The 19,314-nt window shown below is 45.8% G+C and overlaps 1 protein-coding gene across 1 annotated transcript in view; it reads right to left on the minus strand.

The window, feature by feature from the left end:
* Positions 1-7,180, minus strand: part of MTHFD1 (methylenetetrahydrofolate dehydrogenase, cyclohydrolase and formyltetrahydrofolate synthetase 1) — a 349,963-nt gene extending 342,783 nt beyond the window's left edge. Inside the window, exon 1 of the mRNA XM_078660313.1 lies at positions 7,010-7,180. Coding sequence (XP_078516439.1) covers positions 7,010-7,050 — 41 coding nt within the window. The 5' untranslated portion in view covers positions 7,051-7,180. The remainder of the gene's footprint in view (positions 1-7,009) is intronic.
* Between the last annotated feature and the right edge of the window lie 12,134 nt (positions 7,181-19,314).

Here is a 19,314-nt window from a genome sequence, read left to right on the forward strand (position 1 = left end):
TATTTTGAAACGGAGAAAATGTGGATAGTTGGTGCAAGTGGATGTGGTGGGGACAGAAGTATACACATTGTTTTTAAAGGCAGGCTCCTTTTTTGTAGTCGGAATATATGGGTATTGTATCTATATCCTTTGTGATCAGACTTACTGGACAATAGCCAGGGCCACTGGTAGTATGAGATTCTATGCCTACCGCTTTTCCCGCATAATAGATTCACCGTATTTGCCATATAATACTTCATTTGCGGAAAAACATTTCTGATTTTAGCAAAAATAATTGAAGCTCGGATGATCAAAAGTTACTAAAATGTAGCGACGCGCTGTGGAGCAGTGGAGGCCCTTCGCAAAGGTGCTAAACTTTGGTTGCTTATTGTTACATTTGGGTTTTAATTGGTACTTAGGGAGGTGAAACCATAACCCACATATATGTAAAAATTACATTATAATAAAGTGCTAACATCACAATGTGCTGCATTGGGTCACATAATTTGCCTTACTTCCCGCATAATTTAGTCAACCAAGACAACATTGGTCCTCCTACAACACCTCGACAATGGTATATCTCAACAAGAATTAAGCCCAACTGAAAATTGCTTAACTGATGAGAAACATCTCCCCCCCCACCCCCGTCTTCCAAAATCTTTTTTTGGGACATAAAATGCTGCAATAAATGCAATTTTCTAATCTCTCACTCTTTACAGATGCTCTACCGCAATGTATCCCTACCCCCTTTTCCGAAAGAACCGTGTTGCAACTATTATAAATGATGACACCTCATTGTGCGCTACTCTACAAAATGGGAAAACGGCCGCGTGAAGAGGTCAGAATATCCAAGAAAGTTTCATGCCAGCAAAGATCTGCAGGGGTAAATATTGAGGGTGCCATTGGATATCATCTAGTTTTTAATATCTAGTGGAACTGATTCCAAAAGGTTAATGTACAAACAAAGAAACAGACTTCCACCTCAAGCACTCAAATGAGGGGGCATCACATCACGCACAGGCTTGGACGAAGGCCTGGTCGGTCAATCAAAATTTTCCTTTTGATGTGGTGGTGAACACTCCAATAAAGAGACATGCTTATTAGTAGGAGTACTTCGTATTTTTCCCGCTAATGTATGGAGGTCCATGTCAGCGAGATATGGTTGTCACTGCTAAGATAAGGCAGATGACAATTCGGTAGCAACTGGGTATCAACCGAAGTAAATATTTAGTGGAAATGATAATAGGTGGGAAATCATCTGGTTTGGTTACAATTAATACTTATCCACTGTATGCACATTTGAAGGTAGGGCAACGAATGCTGGACAAAATAAAATGAGGAAGAAGATTCCGATAATGTAAAGGTTTTCATACATTTCGGAGCGGTATATTAAACCAGATAACTCTACATAGGTTATGTTTCTAAATTAAATTACACAAAAACAGGTGGTTCATTGTTTTTAACTAGAAAAAATATTCATCAACCTTAACTGGCATTTAGGAAATGTCTATAGTCGCCAGCAACGTCTGACTTAAAAAGCTGTGATTTCACAAAGTGTGGATTCTGTAACAGGTTAAGCACTGCTTTGCCAATTCCAAATGCACATACTATGTGTCTGGAATAGCCATGCCATTGGCACCCCAATAGTACATCAAATCACAGAAGATGGTACTAAAGAATTTGAAAAAAGGAGGAGGATATGAATGACCGCTGAGGGACTTACAAGAAACATGGAGTATAACACAGACATGATTTATTTACTTACAGGATTTATAACGCGCACAGCTCCTCCATCGAGTGTCCTGGCGCGAGCCTAAGCATGAAGGGAAACCAAAGCAGAGAAAGCAGAGGACAAGCTACTTGAACAAGAAAGCTTGTAGCTTTTTCCTAAACTGGGAGGGATTCTTAAGGTTACGTAGATCCAGGGGGAGGGAATTCCAGTAAGTTGCTGCAAGATAGGACAGAGAACTGCCACCCTTACGTTTGGCGGAATCTGGGGACAGATGCTAGAAGCAAAGAAAGAAGCACAGACACCTGCCATGGGTATAAAATTGAAAACGTTTCCCAAGACAGGCAGGGCCACACTCGTAGAGTGCAGTGTGAGCAATGGTTACAGCCTTAAAAATAATCCTATCCTAACTGGCAGCCAGTGTAAATTACGCAAGTGATGCCTGACACTAGAGGGCTTTGGAAGATCGAGTAGAAGACAAGCTGCGGCATTCTGAACCACCTGAAGTTTGTCCAGAAGGTAACAGGGCAAACCGGCATAAAACGCATTTGCATCATCTATGCGAGAGGTGACCAGAGCACGGACAACCGTCTCTTTAGCAGAGAGAGGCAATAGTGGTAGAAATCTACAGAGAAGTTTTAAAATACCAAAGCAAATGCCAGTAAGTTTGACAATCTGGTTACCAAAACTAAGCTTCTCATCAAACCAGATGCCAAGATTTTTCACAGGACAGCCAGAAGGGGAAGGACAGGGGGACTCAGTCGGCCAGAAGTGATGCCAAAACAGAGGGGGAAACTATCCAGAGAAAAGAATCTCAGTTTTGTCTGCATTACATTTTAACTGCGCCGACACAAGCCAGCTGAATACCGCAGATAAGCAAGTCTTGACATGAGATGTGCCAACCTCGTGTTTCCTCAAGGTAAACAAGAGTTGCGGATCATCTGCATAGGCAACCACTTTGGCACCCCGGTCCTGAGAGTATCCTCAGTTGGCACTCTTTCACAAGAGATGTAGTACATCAGTAGTTACATAGGCCAAAGAAGTTTGCATTATAGTTCAAGGTCTGAAGTACCAGAGAAGCATCTCAGATCATCGGGCACTACTTGTAGAGTAACTTCTGTGTCGCTAAGTGGCCCGAAAGCCAACTGAACACAGCCTTTCAGGAGGGGAAGGAGTACAAACTTGTGTAGTTGGTACTTAGCTACTTGCATCAAAAGCTCTAACTAGGAAGGTTTGCGACTTAGTACTGATTTCGTTCAAGCCCGACTAACTTCTGGGATTTGGATAAACCCTTCCCTGTGCTAAGTCTTCAGAAAATAAATGCACTCGCAAAATGCCAGAAAAATTCAGCATCAGTGTACAAGTATTGAGACAGGGCAAGATTATTATGGTAGGTACCATGATGTGTGGAAGAATGTGAGAAGTGTTGCACGCTTAACAAAAAAGGTAATTAGAAAGACAAGTGTGCTGTTATAGGTAGTCTGGCATGTTTTAGCATGACCACAAACAGATTACTGCGCTGAGATTAGTTTACTAGGCAGATCCTTTTGGCATCATTTTGATAATTTGCTGATTATTCAGCATCACTGTATTTGCCACTACTTCTAGTGACATTTTCCTTATATTGTGCCCTGATCTGGAGCATCTGCCAGAAGTACTTCTATACAGATATTAAGTGTGGTTTAGCAAAAATGCAATTTATATATATGTTTTTTAACCTCAAAACAATACGCAAAAATACAAAAACCAAGTATGCACCCAAAAAATAAAAGCTCAAACATGGATTTTTTTTTTTAATTCACAACCAAATATAGAAAGCGTTTGTCAAATTTTCCAATTTGCTTATTTGTACATACTTTATTAATTTGTGTATTATTTAATTTTGTAAAATAGTTGCAGACCCCCTGACTAGGCCCTGCGGACCCCAGTCCACAGGTTAAGAACCACTGCCTTAGTACATCAGGTTATATCACTAGATTGAGAGACAATTATTAGTAGTGATAGTTTTCAAACATGAACTTAAAAACAATCATGCCTCCTACCTGCCAACAATGCCATTAGTGAACCAAGAGACAAGTCACTTATTACGTGCGCCCTCCGAGTGGCCTTGGATGTTCTTACACTTGAAACAACATTATAGTTTATTAAACCAAAGACAAGAGAAGGCTTTGCATGTTGCACATCCTGAACTCATGTATTTCTAGGTGATTTTTATATATGTGATCATGAAGAAAAAGGAGGCAAAGTGAAATAAAAAATTGCCTAGGATCACACAATTTAGTCAAGCCGGAATTGATCCTAGGTTTTCTGGTTTTACATGGTTCAATTCAGCCAATGGATGGGCAGCTCTTTCCCTCTCACGTTTTAAATCAGAAAGCTGATGCTTGACTTTAATTATTGGTACATGAGGCTACAGCTTAGGTGGCAGACAGAAGCTACTTGAAGGATGGGTTCATTTTGAGTGTGAGGCACCAAGAGCACCTCGAGCTGAGCCACAGCTAGACATATGGCTCAAGCTTGACTCAAACCTTCTGTGGCTCGCCCACCGCTATCACGTAATGGCAATTTAGAGGACTAAGGCATAGGAAGAATAAGATTTGACCCACAAAATAACTCCATGACTCAATCTCCACACCATGTACATGCACTGATTCCCCCCTACGTCCTCATTACAGCACCACTGAACCACACCCTGATGGCATCAGTACGGTATTCAGCCATGCCACAGGCTGTGCTTTTTTGCCCGTGGTAAAATGTTTTAAGAGTACCCATGTCCTATAGCCTCACCGAAGTTGAGAAGTATCCATTTTCGGCAGTGTTGTGCTCAACTGAGATGACTTTATCTAGGGGTAACAGCTGCTGTTACCAATGAGGTTGAAAAGTGTTTGGGGTTGCTTGCAGGCCGATGCCAAAGACCTGCAAAATCACATTTGGGGTTCAAATATCTTCAGTGGTGTGGGACATCGTTAATGTAATACAGTACTCCACCCACCACGTAGACAATGACATAGAAAAGATAAAAAACAATGGAATGGTATGCTACAAAGAGGCACTCCCAGTCGTTTAGATGTGTTGGCTCAAACAAATCGTGCATCAATTTGTGAACCCAAATCTACATAATCCCTTGACTAACTCTGCAAATAAAACACTAGAAAGCTGGCCAACAAGCGTTCCCGGCTGTTATAAGTAAAATAAAGAGAACGACCTTCAAAAGGGCTACTGAGGGAAGATTATGCATGCACATTCATAAAAAAGGAACTAATTAAGAACAAAATAAGCAATGTGATAGTAAAGGTATCAAAATGATTTGTATATAAACATGTTCTTAAATGTAATATTTTGGTTTTTGGAAAAGAATACTAAATATTTAAAAAAAATACACACAATTAGACAATTCACTAGATATCCAAACTCAGGTCTCTTTAAAGTTTCAAAGTGAAAACTGGTGAGAAGTGAAGAGCAAAAACGGGTTGTGCTTTTCTTAATTTAAGAATTAAAACTGGGACATGTGTGCAGACAATAAATCTATGTTTCTGGAGTTTTTTGCGGAGGCAGGTCTCTCGCCCAAATAAGCTCGCCTCAGAAATAAACACTGTAAAAGAATGAAAGGCCAGGGTTCAGCTTGGTTTAGAGATTAGTGGCCTTGCAAAGCTACCTTACCGATGCTCGAGATCTCATGTTAGTTGGGGTCAGTTCATAACAAACCGAAGGCCTAACTCGCATTGTCCCCAAACATTTTCAAGGGCATGCGACCTTTACTTTGCTGGGATGGTTTAGTATTGGCCCTGAATTGTTTACCTAATCTTTGCAACAGCAGACATTGAGCAGTGGGAGAAGAGCCTGGGACAAAGATAAGCTGTCATTTGCAGAAATGCAGTGGGCGCTTTGCCAAATTGCACAAGCAGACAGTATTTAAAAAAAAAAAAAAGAATATAAACCTGGGATCCTTGACCGCGACTGCTTCATTGCACATGTTTTCCAACTGGAGTGCATGACACTGATACAAGCTGCTTAAATGCACTAGATGTATATAGAAAAAAACAAATTTGGTGACAAAGATCTCCATTTGTGTTGTTTTTTCTGTCTTTCTCTTCCTCTGTCTTTGCGATGTGTGTTTCCCTCTTGTTCTAGGGAACTATCTGATGCGGAAAAAACACGTACCAGTGGCACCGACAGACAGCAACCGGCTCAAGTTGAGCACTGCCTGCAACTACAGCCCACTCAGGCGACAGGGGTTGTGGACTATCCAAGTACCCACAAGTCTACTTTTTGCGGTAATGCCACTACCATTGCAGTGCTCACACAAGGACACATATTTTTGGTAGGCACGGGGAGATGAAGTAATTTGCCCACAATCACAGGTTGTTGCGCCGACGCAGAGACTATACAACCAGTTTCCCCAGATCCAAGTACGGCAACTCTGGAGAGAGGATAGGGTTTAGGTACCAACTGAAGATTACGAAGTGGACACCCCCAGCTCACTGTTCACCTCTTACAGATATAAAAAAAAAAAAATATATATATATATATATATATATATATATATATATATATATATATATATATAAAAAACACACACACACACACAATGCTTTCTCAAGACCACTGCACGCACGGACTTTCCGTACTAACAATTAGCGCCTATAGTGCTTGAAATTATTTACTGCTCCAAATGCAGTCATAGGGGGGGGGGTTCATAACCTCATGATGGTAATACTTGAATTCTGCAATATGATTTACAAAAATATGGTACCCACTCGTATGGTTTTGGTTAAAGTCACATTAGGAGAAGCAGCAGTCTCTGGAACACGGGCTAAAATGTGCACTCCTCGAATGTGCTCAGGCAAGTGAAACAGCCGCTTTCAGCGGGAATGAGAAAGACGCGTGGGCAAAGTGTGATACCCGAGTTTTCACGTTCGCTGGATTTTTTACTTTTATCACATCTCAACACTCGTTCGCTATGAAACCAAGGTGCTCAAAGGAAGGAGGGGCTGGGACTTGCTCAACTTACAAAAACAGACATAAGTGTGTGGGACAAGATTAGTTTGCAGCACAGTGCGCACACAATGATCACAGCACTCTGGGCGCTTGACGGTCGCTGTCCCAGCCTGTACCTCGCAGAACGCTCAAGTCGGTAATAATGCGTGACTATGCATTTTAGTGCAGTGCTGCAGACCACCACACTTAAACGCGTTAGTCTAACCACCCATGCATAGTAGTTGGCAAAGCTATTTAACTACCCCAAATAACTCATTTACAGCCCTGCCCGCCCCAATCCCTAACACATGCGCAGGTACTCACGCAGAGACTGTCTTGCCGCTTAGCACCGCTGCTGTAGACATGGCTGGGTAGATGGTGTTGAGAGTCACAGCAGCTGCTCTGCTCAAAGGCTTGCCGATCTTGCAACAAGTCCCTGCTGCTCACCCTCGTGGGTCCTAAGGTCCAGAGCTAAAGGCTGTGCGCATGCGCAAACAAGCAAAGGGTACGTCCTTTCGGCTGCCATGATAGGGTCAGGAGAATATGTAATCAACTTCAGCAACGAAACAGTGAAAGGAGTAATTACTCGAGCGCCTGACCGCGACATGGCCACTATTGAATGCGCATGCTTAGTGTCCAACTGAAGAAGCGCCTTTCAGAAGAGAGCATGTTCGACTCATGGCGCCAACGCGGAAAAGGCGGGTCTCGCCTGGGACAGAAAGTGAAAGCAGAAACAGTTAAAAGTCGCATTTTCTCAGGTGCAATATTTCACCCCAAAAACGTAGTGTCTAGGTGCAGAGGTGTATAAAAACGATAACCGCTGCATGCACGGCAAGCACTTTTTAGTGGAAACCTACAATTTATGCTAATTCCAAACATGTGACTCCCGACATGTGGGCGGAGCCAAAGCCCATTGCGGTCTGCCCCAGACCATCAAAATGCAGGCACTCTTCAGGAGTTAATACCGAGATTGTGACCGTCACCTAGCTTGTAGTCATGGCTGCTGGCGAAGAACGGACGTGCCCTATCGCTCAGGATCTCACGTTGGACTGGCCCTTCTACGTCGTTGTTTTAAATTAGAAAGATTAAAGATAGCACCCCTTCAGAGAGCTTGCTACTGCAGGAGTGTCAGCGAGCCAGTGGTCCTAAAGAAAACCTGGAACATATCTGCAAGGTGCTTTAGCTGGAGCGCCGTTTTACACTTTTTTCTTTGCTGTATGCAGAAACTAAACTCGCAGGAGGCTGGGAGTGCAGGTGACCAGGCCACCAGATTTGACTGGCTTGACCCTGTCATATGCAGATTATACAGTTCATATATAGTTTGACTACCTTAAATTGCAGAGATATTAAGTTTCCCTGTTTTTATATTCGCATTATTTTGCCAGTCCTGGATTTTCTTCTGATTTTGGGACTTGTTGTCCTTGGCCTGTATTCTAAACACGGCGCACTTTGCAGTGGTTGAAGTGCATTATTGATAAAAGTTTAGGAAATGTGATGCTGTGCGCAAAAGGGGACGGAGTGAGTGAGCGTGAGGTCAACAAAGGTGTGGCTAAAAAAACCAAAATATTTTTTAAATTTTTTCGGTCTTTCACCTTCAGGGAACTACATATATATTAACGCACAGCTTAAATTAACAAGCATTGGCATAGCCAATAGGTCTCGCATTTGGGACCTTATAAGTGTTTAGCCATGCAACAGTTGGTGTTGTGGCACCAAGGATATTCTGCTGCATAACTAAATACTTATAGGGTCCAAAAAGCGAGACCTATTGGCTATGCCAGTGCTTGTTTGTTTTTTGTTGCTGTTTTGTTTAAGTTGCCAAACCTACAATAGTTGGATATGCTTTTGTTAACAGTTCTTTGCATCAAATGAACTTGTTTTCATTGCTCTGAATGTTGTTTCCATTCTGGGTGTAGGAAGCAGTTATTCCCAGGGGCGTGGGGGCTGCCATGCGCCGAACTTTGCAAATGAGAAAAAGCCTGGTGCAGGTGCAATTTACAGGTATGGAGTAAGTGAGCCCCAGGCAGCATGACTCATTAACAGAGAAGTTCATGCACTGCGCCTGCATACTCAGCATGGTTTAAGGAAACTCAGCCCACTCCCTCCCAGGCATCGAACACATATTTACCAAGAAACTGAGAAGAGCCTGCCTGCTGCACTGACGGCTGGTGATGTGTGTGCCTGCTGAAAGCGTGCACTGACGGCTGGTGGTGTGTGTGCCCGGTGAAAGCGTGCACTGATGGCTGGTGGTGTGTGTGCCCGGTGAAAGCGTGCCCTGACTGCTGGTGGTGTGTGCCCGGTGGAAGCGTGCACTGACGGCTGGTGGTATGTGTGCCTGGCGGAAGTGTGCACCGACGGCTGGTGGTGTGTGTCTGCCTGGTGGAAGTGTGCACTGATGGCTGTGGTGTGTGCCTGGTGGAAGCATGCACCGATGGCTGGTAGTGTGTGTGCCTGGTGGAAGCATGCACCGATGGCTGATGGTGTGAGTGCCTGGTGGAAGCGTGCACTGACGACTGGTAGTGTGTGTGTGCCTGGTGAAAGCATGCACTGACGGCTGGTGGTGTGTGCCTGGTGGAAGCGTGTAGTGACGGCTGGTGGTGTGTTGCCTGGTGGAAGCGTTCACTGACGGCTGGTGGTGTGTGTGCCTGGTGGAAGCTTGTACTGATGGCTGGTGGTGTGTGTGCCTGGTGGAAAAGCGTGCACTGACGGCTGGTGGTGTGTGTGCCTGGTGGAAGCGTGCATGACGGCTGGTGGCGTGTATGCCTAGTGGAAGCGTGCACTGATGGCTGGTGGTGTGTGTGCCTGGTGGAAGCGTGCACTGACGACTGGTGGTGTGTGTGCCTGGTGGAAGCGTGCACTGAAGACTGGTGGTGTGTGTGCCTGGCGCAAGTGTGCACTGACGGCTTGTGGTGTGTGTGCCTGGTGGAAGCGTGCACTGAGGGCTAGTTGTGTGTGTGCTTGGTGGAAGCGTGCATGACGGCTGGTGGTGTGTATGCCTGTTGGAAGTGTGCCTGGTGGAAGCGTGCACTGACAGCTGGTGGTGTGTGTGCCTGGTGGAAGCGTGCACTGACGGATGGTGGTGTGTGTGCCTGGTGAGAGCGTGCACTGACGACTGATGTGTGTGTGCCTGGCAGGAGCATTCACAGCAATAGAAGACACAAATGAAACTGACGAAGAGGGAGGGGGAGAAGGGAGTGCGAACAGAGGAGCATTCACAGTAATAGAAGACACAAATGAAACTGACGAAGAAGGAGGGGGAGAAGGGAGGGGTGAGTGCGAGCAGAGGAGCCTGATTACAGCAATAAAAACACAGACGGCAGCTGTGCACGTGCTCGTGAACACAAGCTGGAGGTCAGCAAAAGCCTCTGGTGGCACTTTTAACACTTTCCGTGCTCATGACGAGCTCAGGTCGTCATGAGGCACGGTTGCGCTGTGCTCTTGACGAGCTGAGCTCGTCATGACCGTTGGAACGCTCGCACCCGGGGATAATTTCCCAGCTGTGCTGAACATTCGAAAATGGGTGTGGTCATGATGAGCTCCGCGCTGCGGTGAGCTTGACGAGCCGAACTCGTCACAAGCACGGCGGCGCTGCGCGTGGCCCCCCTCCCCTCCGCACAGCAGGTGAAAAAGCCACTTACTCAATGTCTCGAAGAGACAGCATGCGCTGTCTCAGGCGAGACCTAAAATAAATACTAGTTAAGTTAATCAGTGGGGAATGCATTATTGTATATCATGAAACATATATTAGTTAATGCACTAAGATTTTTGTGTCTCAAACCAGAAAGCTGAAGAACTGAACCCTGCTTGGTACAGTGGGCAATAGTTACTTGTGTATGTTTAGTGCTACGAAGTCCCAGTCTGCGACATAAAGCACTCTGAATTTGTAAGTCATTATTTTAACCTTGCATTACACATACTAGAAGATAGACTGCTATAAAATGCTCAAAAAGGCTTAAGATTCCCAAATATATATTTTAGTAATACCCAGATTGTATAACTGGTCTTTGAAAGCACACACTTTACAGCTCAGCTGGTAACTACTTTGCACCCCCCCAAAAAAAATTGTGTTAGCAGGAAGCTTCAATAGATTCCGTCAATAAAGGCAATACCAGCTTCCAAGTACACTTTTTGGAATTGCAGATTAACTAGTTGCTCACATTTATATTTCTTTTATGCGAGGAGGCACCCTGGCAAGACACCATATTTAGCTGTCTGCCCCTCACTTGGTTTCACAGCACAGGAGTCTCCCTGCCTTACACTTCAGTTGAAGCAGTTCAGCTCTTGGAATTAACTGTTCCGTGACAGATGTATTTTCATAAAAAAGTAGGAGAACTATCATAAATAAAAAAGTATGGGCACATTGTGCCCCTCAGATTCCGCCCACTTATACCACAGGCAGTTTGTGCCATGGTGCTCCTTTCAAACTGTATGCTATGCTAAGGCAAGGATAGTGCACCCTATCAGACGAGCAACACCCATTAGGCTGAAAGGGATTCAGCCCCTCCCCTTGTCTACCGTAGCCCGAGTTGTGGCGTTCACATGTAGTTTGTCAGCCGTCGTGGGCTGGGCAGGGGCTGACAGACTTGGCCTCATCCAAAGTACTTTGCAGGTCTTCAAAAGACCATTCATCGGTTCATAGGTTTTTGTGCAATTTAATTGCTACCCCCCCCACCTGCTGTCCCCACTCTTGATATGGACTGTTGATGTCAGAGTGGGAGGAAGGATTTCATTTACAGTACAAATGTAGGCATGTTGCACAAGCCATTGGCCTGGTTTGCCTTTAAGATCCAAAAAACGGAATTAAACCCTCTGCATGGTATATAATTCATTTTTTTTAAAATGTGCCAACGTCTCACATTTCAGAAAATGTATTTCTTTTTCTTTGAAGCGTTTCACTTAAGTACTCTTAAATGTATTTCTGCATCGACTGACATTTATCAGAACTCACAGTTTGCAAGCACAAACTTTGAACCATTCATGTATGCTATTAGCAGGGCAACTGTATTATGCGATTCAATAGTTTGCCACATGATCCTTAGTGTGCTGCCTAATCTGTAGATTTTGACCAAAACAATAGTTTCTAGCTCAAACAGATCAAAGTTTATTAACCACTTGGCTGCTATGCGTTTTCCCCCCCGGTGCTGGGATCCTCCATTTTCCATTATTCATGACGAGCTGGGCTCGTCATGAGCGTGCGAGGAGGCTACACCATGACGAGCCCAGCTCGTCATGAGCGTGGAAGGGGTTAAAACACATGGCAATATGTGTTCCTACACTCTGGAAGACCCTCCTCAAAATTTGAATGGTCACATTTCAGTTGCTTAATGCTGTATTTAGATATTAAATAAATTGGTATTAATAAGGTGCAATCTTTCAGAGACAAAGTTACTATGTATAAAACTGACAAAATAATACTATCCCAAAATGTGCCGCATTACATAACATAATTTGCCTTTTCTTGACGCATAATTTAGTCAACACTGCTGCATAATTCAAGTGGCCCTGGCTAGTAGTGAACCAAGAGACAAGTCATTTGTCATGTGTACCCCGCATAGATTTTTATAACACATAGAGCAAAATTAAAGTCTATTAAAACATAAAAGAGAAGTTTTTGTAGAGGACTGTTAGACCTGGCTTTTTTAGCAGGTTTATCCCCAGACTTTTAGCTCTTGGCCTCCTGTGATTGTTGGTTTTAGAACTCTGGGCAGTTTACCACTGCTGTTCAGTGCTAAAGTGCACGTTCTCTCTGTGTAAATTATTTATTATGGATTGGTGTTTCCATAATTGGCTTATTTGATTTACTACTAAGTCGCTAGCACTGTGTGTGCCCAGGGCCTGTAAATCAAATGCTGCTAGTTGCCTACATCACTGATTGTGCCACAAGCAGCCTTGCAAAAGGTTGTCAGACCTGCCACTGCAGTGTCTGCACACAGTTTTTACTGCCATGTTGACCTGGCAAATGCACCCACTTGCCAGGCCCTAACCGTCCCTTTTATTACATGTGAGTCACACCTGAGGTAGGCCCAAGGTGCCCCCGTGGGCAGGGTGCAGTGTTTGTCAAAGGTAGGACATTACTTGGTGTGTGTGACATGTCCTGATAGTGAACTACAGTGTATTTAGTTTTTCACAATTGAAAGGCTATCTGTCCCATAGGATAGAATGATTGGAGTTTATTTATAATATCTTATAAATATAAATTCCCATTGGGGCAAGATAGAAAGATGGAGTTTAGTATGCTTGTACTCAGAATATAAAAATGCATCTTTTAGTAAAGATGATTTTTTTATTGTGTGTTTGAAAATACCACTTTTGGAAAGTGGGTATTTTCTTGCTTAGCCATTTTGTGTGCCTCTGCTGGTTTGTGGATTGACTGTCTGGCTTTGGAGTGACAGGGTTGGAGATGTGCATTCTCTCAGGCAACCGCGGGGGTGATGTGTGTCCTGCCTTTCCTGAATGAGTCAGGGCTGGGCTGAATAGACCTGGGCTGCATTTAGAGTAGTTGGAGGAGATTTCCTTGCACCTGAATAGGCCTGGTCTGCCTTACACCATGCCGTCTCCACCTCCTGCCGGGAAGCTGGACCACAGAGGACAGAACTGTTTTTGACAGAGCACTGAGTCTCTCTGCCACCAGAGAACAAAGTGAAATGCTGTATAAATATTGGGGCCCCGACCCCAGACTTTAGAATACTTCTGGACTCAAGAGGAACCTCTGCCAAGGAGTAGAGCTGGGAAAACTGAAGGAGAAGTACTGCCCGTTTGCTGTGTACTGTCTGGGGTTGGCATAAAGTGGCTGTTTCTGCCAAGGAGAGGGCCAAGAATTTGCTGTGTATCGTGCTTGAAGAAGATCTCCAAGGGCTTGGTGTAGAGCTTGCCTACACCAAGTCTCAGGGACACAAAGACTTCATTTCCTCCTTGTCCCTGCATCTGTAGCTGCTGTTTCAGCTGCCACAGAGGGAAATTGCCAGCGAGCGACACCACAACCTGCAACAAAGCTCATGAAGAGTACGATGCACTGCCCCGCCTTGCCCCGCAACTCGGACACCGCCACTGAGGCTGCTGCCTGCTCCGGAAGCGAGGACACCGCTTGTGACGCTCACAACGCACCGCCCTACTCGTACCGCAGCCCGGACCTCATCAACGCTATTGCTTCATCATCACGGAGCCGATACTAGCCGTGGGTAACTTCCCAAATCCATCGACACCGTACCGTTATAAGGAACCAATGCCTCTCCGCCACCGCAACATCACCTCCCCAGCAACAGTAAGGAACCAACCCCTCACCTCCCCGGCAACTGTAAAGAAGCAAGGCCTCACCTCCCCTGCATCGCAGTAAGGAACCAATGCCTCACCTCCCCTGGTGCCGTAAGGAACTGATGCATCACCTCCCCTGTGGTCGTAAGGAACTGTTGCCGCCCAGCGCTAACAAAGCATCACCTCCTTGACATTGTGTACTATCTTTGATTTCATCGTTTGCTAAGGTACTGTTCTTCTTTGGGGGTCTGTGCAACTCTGTGCCCAATGCCATGCACCTCGCGGTTGGCGCCATATTTTGGATTTTCATCTGTCACCACGTCATAATAGCTCCAGGTGGAGTTATTTGTTGCAACAAGCTTTATTTGTGTGAATAACCTATTTTTTAAGATATCTTGGTTTATGTATTATGGAGTTTTTTTCTTTTGCCCTTGTGTGGTTTAGATAAAGATTACTTATTTTTCTGTACTGGTGTGGTGTCCATTTGTAGTGTTTTCACTACTGTATGTGTGAACAAATGATTTACACACTGCCTCTGACATAAGCCTGCCTGCTCGTTCCAAGCTACCAAGGGGGTGATCAGTGGTTATCTAAGGGTGTAACTCCTTTACCCTGACAAGAAGCAAGGGTCCCTACTTGGACAAAGGTGCAAACCATTACCAACTAGAGACCCCCATTTCTAAATTTCTAACAAGAACACATCCTAAATTGAGTTTTGTAAGGTACTCTTCAAGGGATGATGGCAGACAAGGAGGTTCAGTGAAATAAGGTAATTGCCAAGGGTAAAACACATTTTGTCTAGAAGGTAAATTGTATTTTAAACCAGTTTTTGTTGGTGCACAATTTAGTGGCCACTAGGTGAAGGGGAAGGGCTTGGTGACCGATGTAAAGGAGAAGGTGGCAGAATCCACATGAAGACTTGACTTGAAGTTCCAAGAGGACTTTCTCCATAGCTCTGCATCTGTCTCTGCCCTTCAAGGACTCGTCCCCTCTAGAAAAGTAACTTTTGGTATGTCCTAAAGGCTTACATTTTGTTGCAAGATCAGAATTGATAATCACAGTTACACCAGAATCCCCACTTACCAACTGCCAAGGATAAGATGAATTACTTATTGTGTCTAGGGATACATCATCATGCATTCACACAGCTCACACTACACTCACAGGTTCATGAGACATCCTCCGCTCACATAGGCACACTTCTTACTCTACCCATCCACTCACTAGAGCACGCTGGCCACTGAATTTTCACACGGGCACAAAACTCACCCTGCACTTACACAGGCATTCCTTTCACCCTGCACGTACACAGGCATTCCTTTCACCCTGCACTCATACTGCTCACCCTGCACTTACACCACTCACTGTCACTCAGCATTCAAACCACACCTCTAATACAGCTCACATTAAACTACTGAACACTTGTGAACATACACACATGTACAAATGCAGTCACAGAATATCTGTCCTTCCAGCAATAATATATGCCTATTCAGTTCCATCCATAACTACAGGTGCAATACAAGAGGGGATAGTATACTAAGACTGTGGGATGGAATGGGAAAGGAGATTTAGCTGGGGCTGTGGCGGGCTTGTGTAGAAGTCTGGATCAGTCTTAGGCTTTGAAGATCAGCCTAGAGAGAGTGGTGAAAGCAGGCAAAGGCAGGAAGATTAGGAGCAACACAACATGCTTAAGATGAAGCATTGCAACTGAGGCAAGGAGCTGGTTTGGGAGTTGACTGGCACTACGGGCTAAGGGTATGGTGGGGGAAGAATTTACAGCTCACGAGGTACCTGTTGGCACAGCACTGAATCCCACTGGCCTTCATAACAGCCACTGAAAAGAATGGTGGGGCGGTCACCTGTGGCCAGACATGCTGTTTTTACTGCTTCTAAAGCCATGATTTGGACCAACATCTGAGCCCTGTTGGCCGGGATAGCAGCAGAGCTCTGCTGGGGCTGGTACCTGAGGGGAGAGCGGGCTAAGACTACAGCTGGTGTGTGAGATGCGAGCAGTCTGTAGAGGAGCCAGGTCATTTGAGGAGAGTGAGGTTGTAGATTGGTTTAGGAGCAAGGACTCGTAGGAGGCTGCTGCAACACAGGACCGCAGGCTAAGACTGCAGTGAGTAGCACTTCTATAGTGCAAATAAGGTTGGACAAAGCAAACTTTTTTGTTTTGAATGTCGCTAATGCAAATAGAGAAGAAAAAGCAAACAGGCTCAGATACCACTGCTTCTCACGCTGGACATAGCAACCACTTTGGATGGGGGAAATCCTTCTACCATTTATACTGCTGCTTGCTCATAGAGCAATATTCTTAGCCAATGCTATCACATCTTGTGGAGGGGTTGTGTTCTTGCACGCTGCCACATTTTTGCATTTTAATGGGGTAGCCATGTTAGATGAGGGAACACCACTCAGAAGCCAATATAAGTTCAACAACCATGGCACTTTTTCTCAGCAGCGCTGCACAAGTTCTTCCCAATCAAATGTAATCAAGGTAAACGTGTGGGAGGAGCCAAAGTCTCTCTGACGGTTGTGTTTCTTAAAGCTTTTTTTTCTGTTGATCACACAAGGTATGGTGGTAGCTAGACCTAACAAGCATTTGCAATGCAATAGGTCTCGCATTTACGCGAGTTTGAGCTTTGACATTGCAAATAGCAATGCCTTATATATTTGTATTTGTTTTAACCCCTTCCATGCTCATGACTGAACGGTTCCGTCATGAGCATCGGTCGAGCTGTACTCATGACGGAACCGTTCCGTCATGACCACGCCCGTTTTCATTAGGGCTCAGGACCGGGGGGGATATCAGCCGCATTGAAGGTGTTAAAAACATAAATTAAAGGCATTGTCATTTACAATGCCAATAGCTTTAACTCGTTCTTTCCTTTCCATTTCCCTCTCTCTCTCACTCCAGTCTCCTTCCCATTTCTTTATTGTTTTGACCTCCTATCTTCTTTTCCCTTGTCTCTACTCATCTGTATCTTCTTTATCCGTCGTTCTTTTCCCTAGCTGCCCTTCTCTCGTACTCTTAAAATTCTCTCCTCTCCCAGTTTTTGCCTTACACCTTAAGCTCCCTACTGTTTCTCTTCTTCCTATCAGTACCTTTCTACAAGCATTTGCAATGCAATACTTCTTGCATTTATTAAAGTTAGAGCTGTTGGCCTTGAAAATAACGATATTTTTTACTTTTGCTTTTTTATACTAATAGCAATACCGCTATGTGAATATATTTACAACACTGCAAATAAAAACCAAAGGGAAAAAAGTGTCATTTTCAAAGTCAACAGCTCTAACTTTAACAAATGCGAGACCTATTGCATTGCAAATGCTTGTTTTTTAAACTGTGCTGAACAAATCTACTCATCAGCGTAGAGCTCTCACTCCAGTGCCTGCCGTGACCCGCAGGTAGCAGACGCAGTCTAATGTAGTTAAAGGTCAAGGCCTGCCTTCTCACGAGCTCACTTTGGTCTTTGGAACTTGACTTTTGCGTAAAAAAAACTTTTTATTGTGCGCAGCGCACTGAGCAGATTTCTTGTTTCACACAAATCAAGCTCCAAAATGAGCTCGTGAGAAGGCAGGCAGGCCCTGTCCTTAACTACATTAGACTGCGTCTGTAAAACTGGGGCCCTACCTCGTTGTCGGAATGTCGGTGCTTGAGATCTGCAGAGCGTTTGCGGGGAGAGAGGGTGTTTGGGTACTGGTCGTGTACCTATGGGGGACAAGTGTGCTGCATGATGGATGTCTAAACATAAATAAAAAAATTAACTGATGACGATGCTTTCGACAAGTTGTGTGGAAGTGCATGAAATGGCAATAGTAATGCAATTACTAAAATAAAACGTTGTTCAATTTCCAGTAATTGTAGCAGTAGATTGTGAAAGTGAAGGGTTACAAAACATAGACCCTTTTAAAATGCAATAGGTCTCGCAATAGAAGAGTTTGACATTTTTCGTTTTGCATATAGATGAGTGGCGTTGCGTGGATGAGTGGCGTTGCGTGGATGAGTGGCGTTGCGTGGGTGAGTGGCGTTGCGTGGGTGAGTGGCGTTGCGTGGGTGAGTGGCGTTGCGTGGGTGAGTGGCGTTGCGTGGGTGAGCGGCGTTGCGTGGATGAGCGGCGTTGCGTGGCTGAGCGGCGTTGCGTGGCTGAGTGGCGTTGCGTGGCTGAGTGGCGTTGCGTGGCTGAGTGGCGTTGCGTGGCTGAGTGGCGTTGCGTGGGTGAGTGGCGTTGCGTGGGTGAGTGGCGTTGCGTGGGTGAGTGGCGTTGCGTGGGTGAGTGGCGTTGCGTGGGTGAGTGGCGTTGCGTGTGTGTGTGGCGTTGCGTGTGTGTGTGGCGTTGCGTGTGTGTGTGGCGTTGCGTGTGTGTGTGGCGTTGCGTGTGTGTGTGGCGTTGCGTGGGTGAGTGGCGTTGCGTGGGTGAGTGGCGTTGCGTGGGTGAGTGGCGTTGCGTGGGTGAGTGGCGTTGCGTGGGTGAGTGGCGTTGCGTGGGTGAGTGGCGTTGCGTGGGTGAGTGGCGTTGCGTGTGTGAGTGGCGTTGCGTGTGTGAGTGGCGTTGCGTGTGTGAGTGGCGTTGCGTGTGTGAGTGGCGTTGCGTGTGTGAGTGGCGTTGCATGTGTGAGTGGCGTTGCGTGTGTGTGTGGCGTTGCGTGTGTGTGTGGCGTTGCGTGTGTGTGTGGCGTTGCGTGTGTGTGTGGCGTTGCGTGGGTGAGTGGCGTTGCGTGGGTGAGTGGCGTTGCGTGGGTGAGTGGCGTTGCGTGGGTGAGTGGCGTTGCGTGGGTGAGTGGCGTTGCGTGGGTGAGTAGCGTTGCGTGGGTGAGTGGCGTTGCGTGGTTGAGTGGCGTTGCGTGTGTGAGTGGCGTTGCATGTGTGAGTGGCGTTGCATGTGTGAGTGGCGTTGCATGTGTGAGTGGCGTTGCATGTGTGAGTGGCGTTGCGTGTGTGTGTGGCGTTGCGTGTGTGTGTGGCGTTGCGTGTGTGTGTGGCGTTGTGTGTGTGAGTGGCGTTGCGTGTGTGAGTGGCGTTGCGTGTGTGAGTGGCGTTGCGTGTGTGAGTGGCGTTGCGTGGCTGAGTGGCGTTGCGTGGCTGAGTGGCGTTGCGTGGGTGAGTGGCGTTGCGTGGTTGAGTGGCGTTGCGTGTGTGAGTGGCGTTGCGTGGTTGAGTGGCGTTGCATGTGTGAGTGGCGTTGCATGTGTGAGTGGCGTTGCATGTGTGTGTGGCGTTGCATGTGTGTGTGGCGTTGCGTGTGTGTGTGGCGTTGCGTGTGTGGCGTTGCGTGTGTGAGTGGCGTTGCGTGTGTGAGTGGCGTTGCGTGTGTGAGTGGCGTTGCGTGTGTGAGTGGTGTTGCGTGGGTGAGTGGCGTTGCGTGGGTGAGTGG

The sequence above is a fragment of the Lissotriton helveticus genome, chromosome 9, assembly GCF_964261635.1.
Source record: "Lissotriton helveticus chromosome 9, aLisHel1.1, whole genome shotgun sequence".
Lineage (NCBI taxonomy): Eukaryota > Metazoa > Chordata > Amphibia > Caudata > Salamandridae > Lissotriton > Lissotriton helveticus.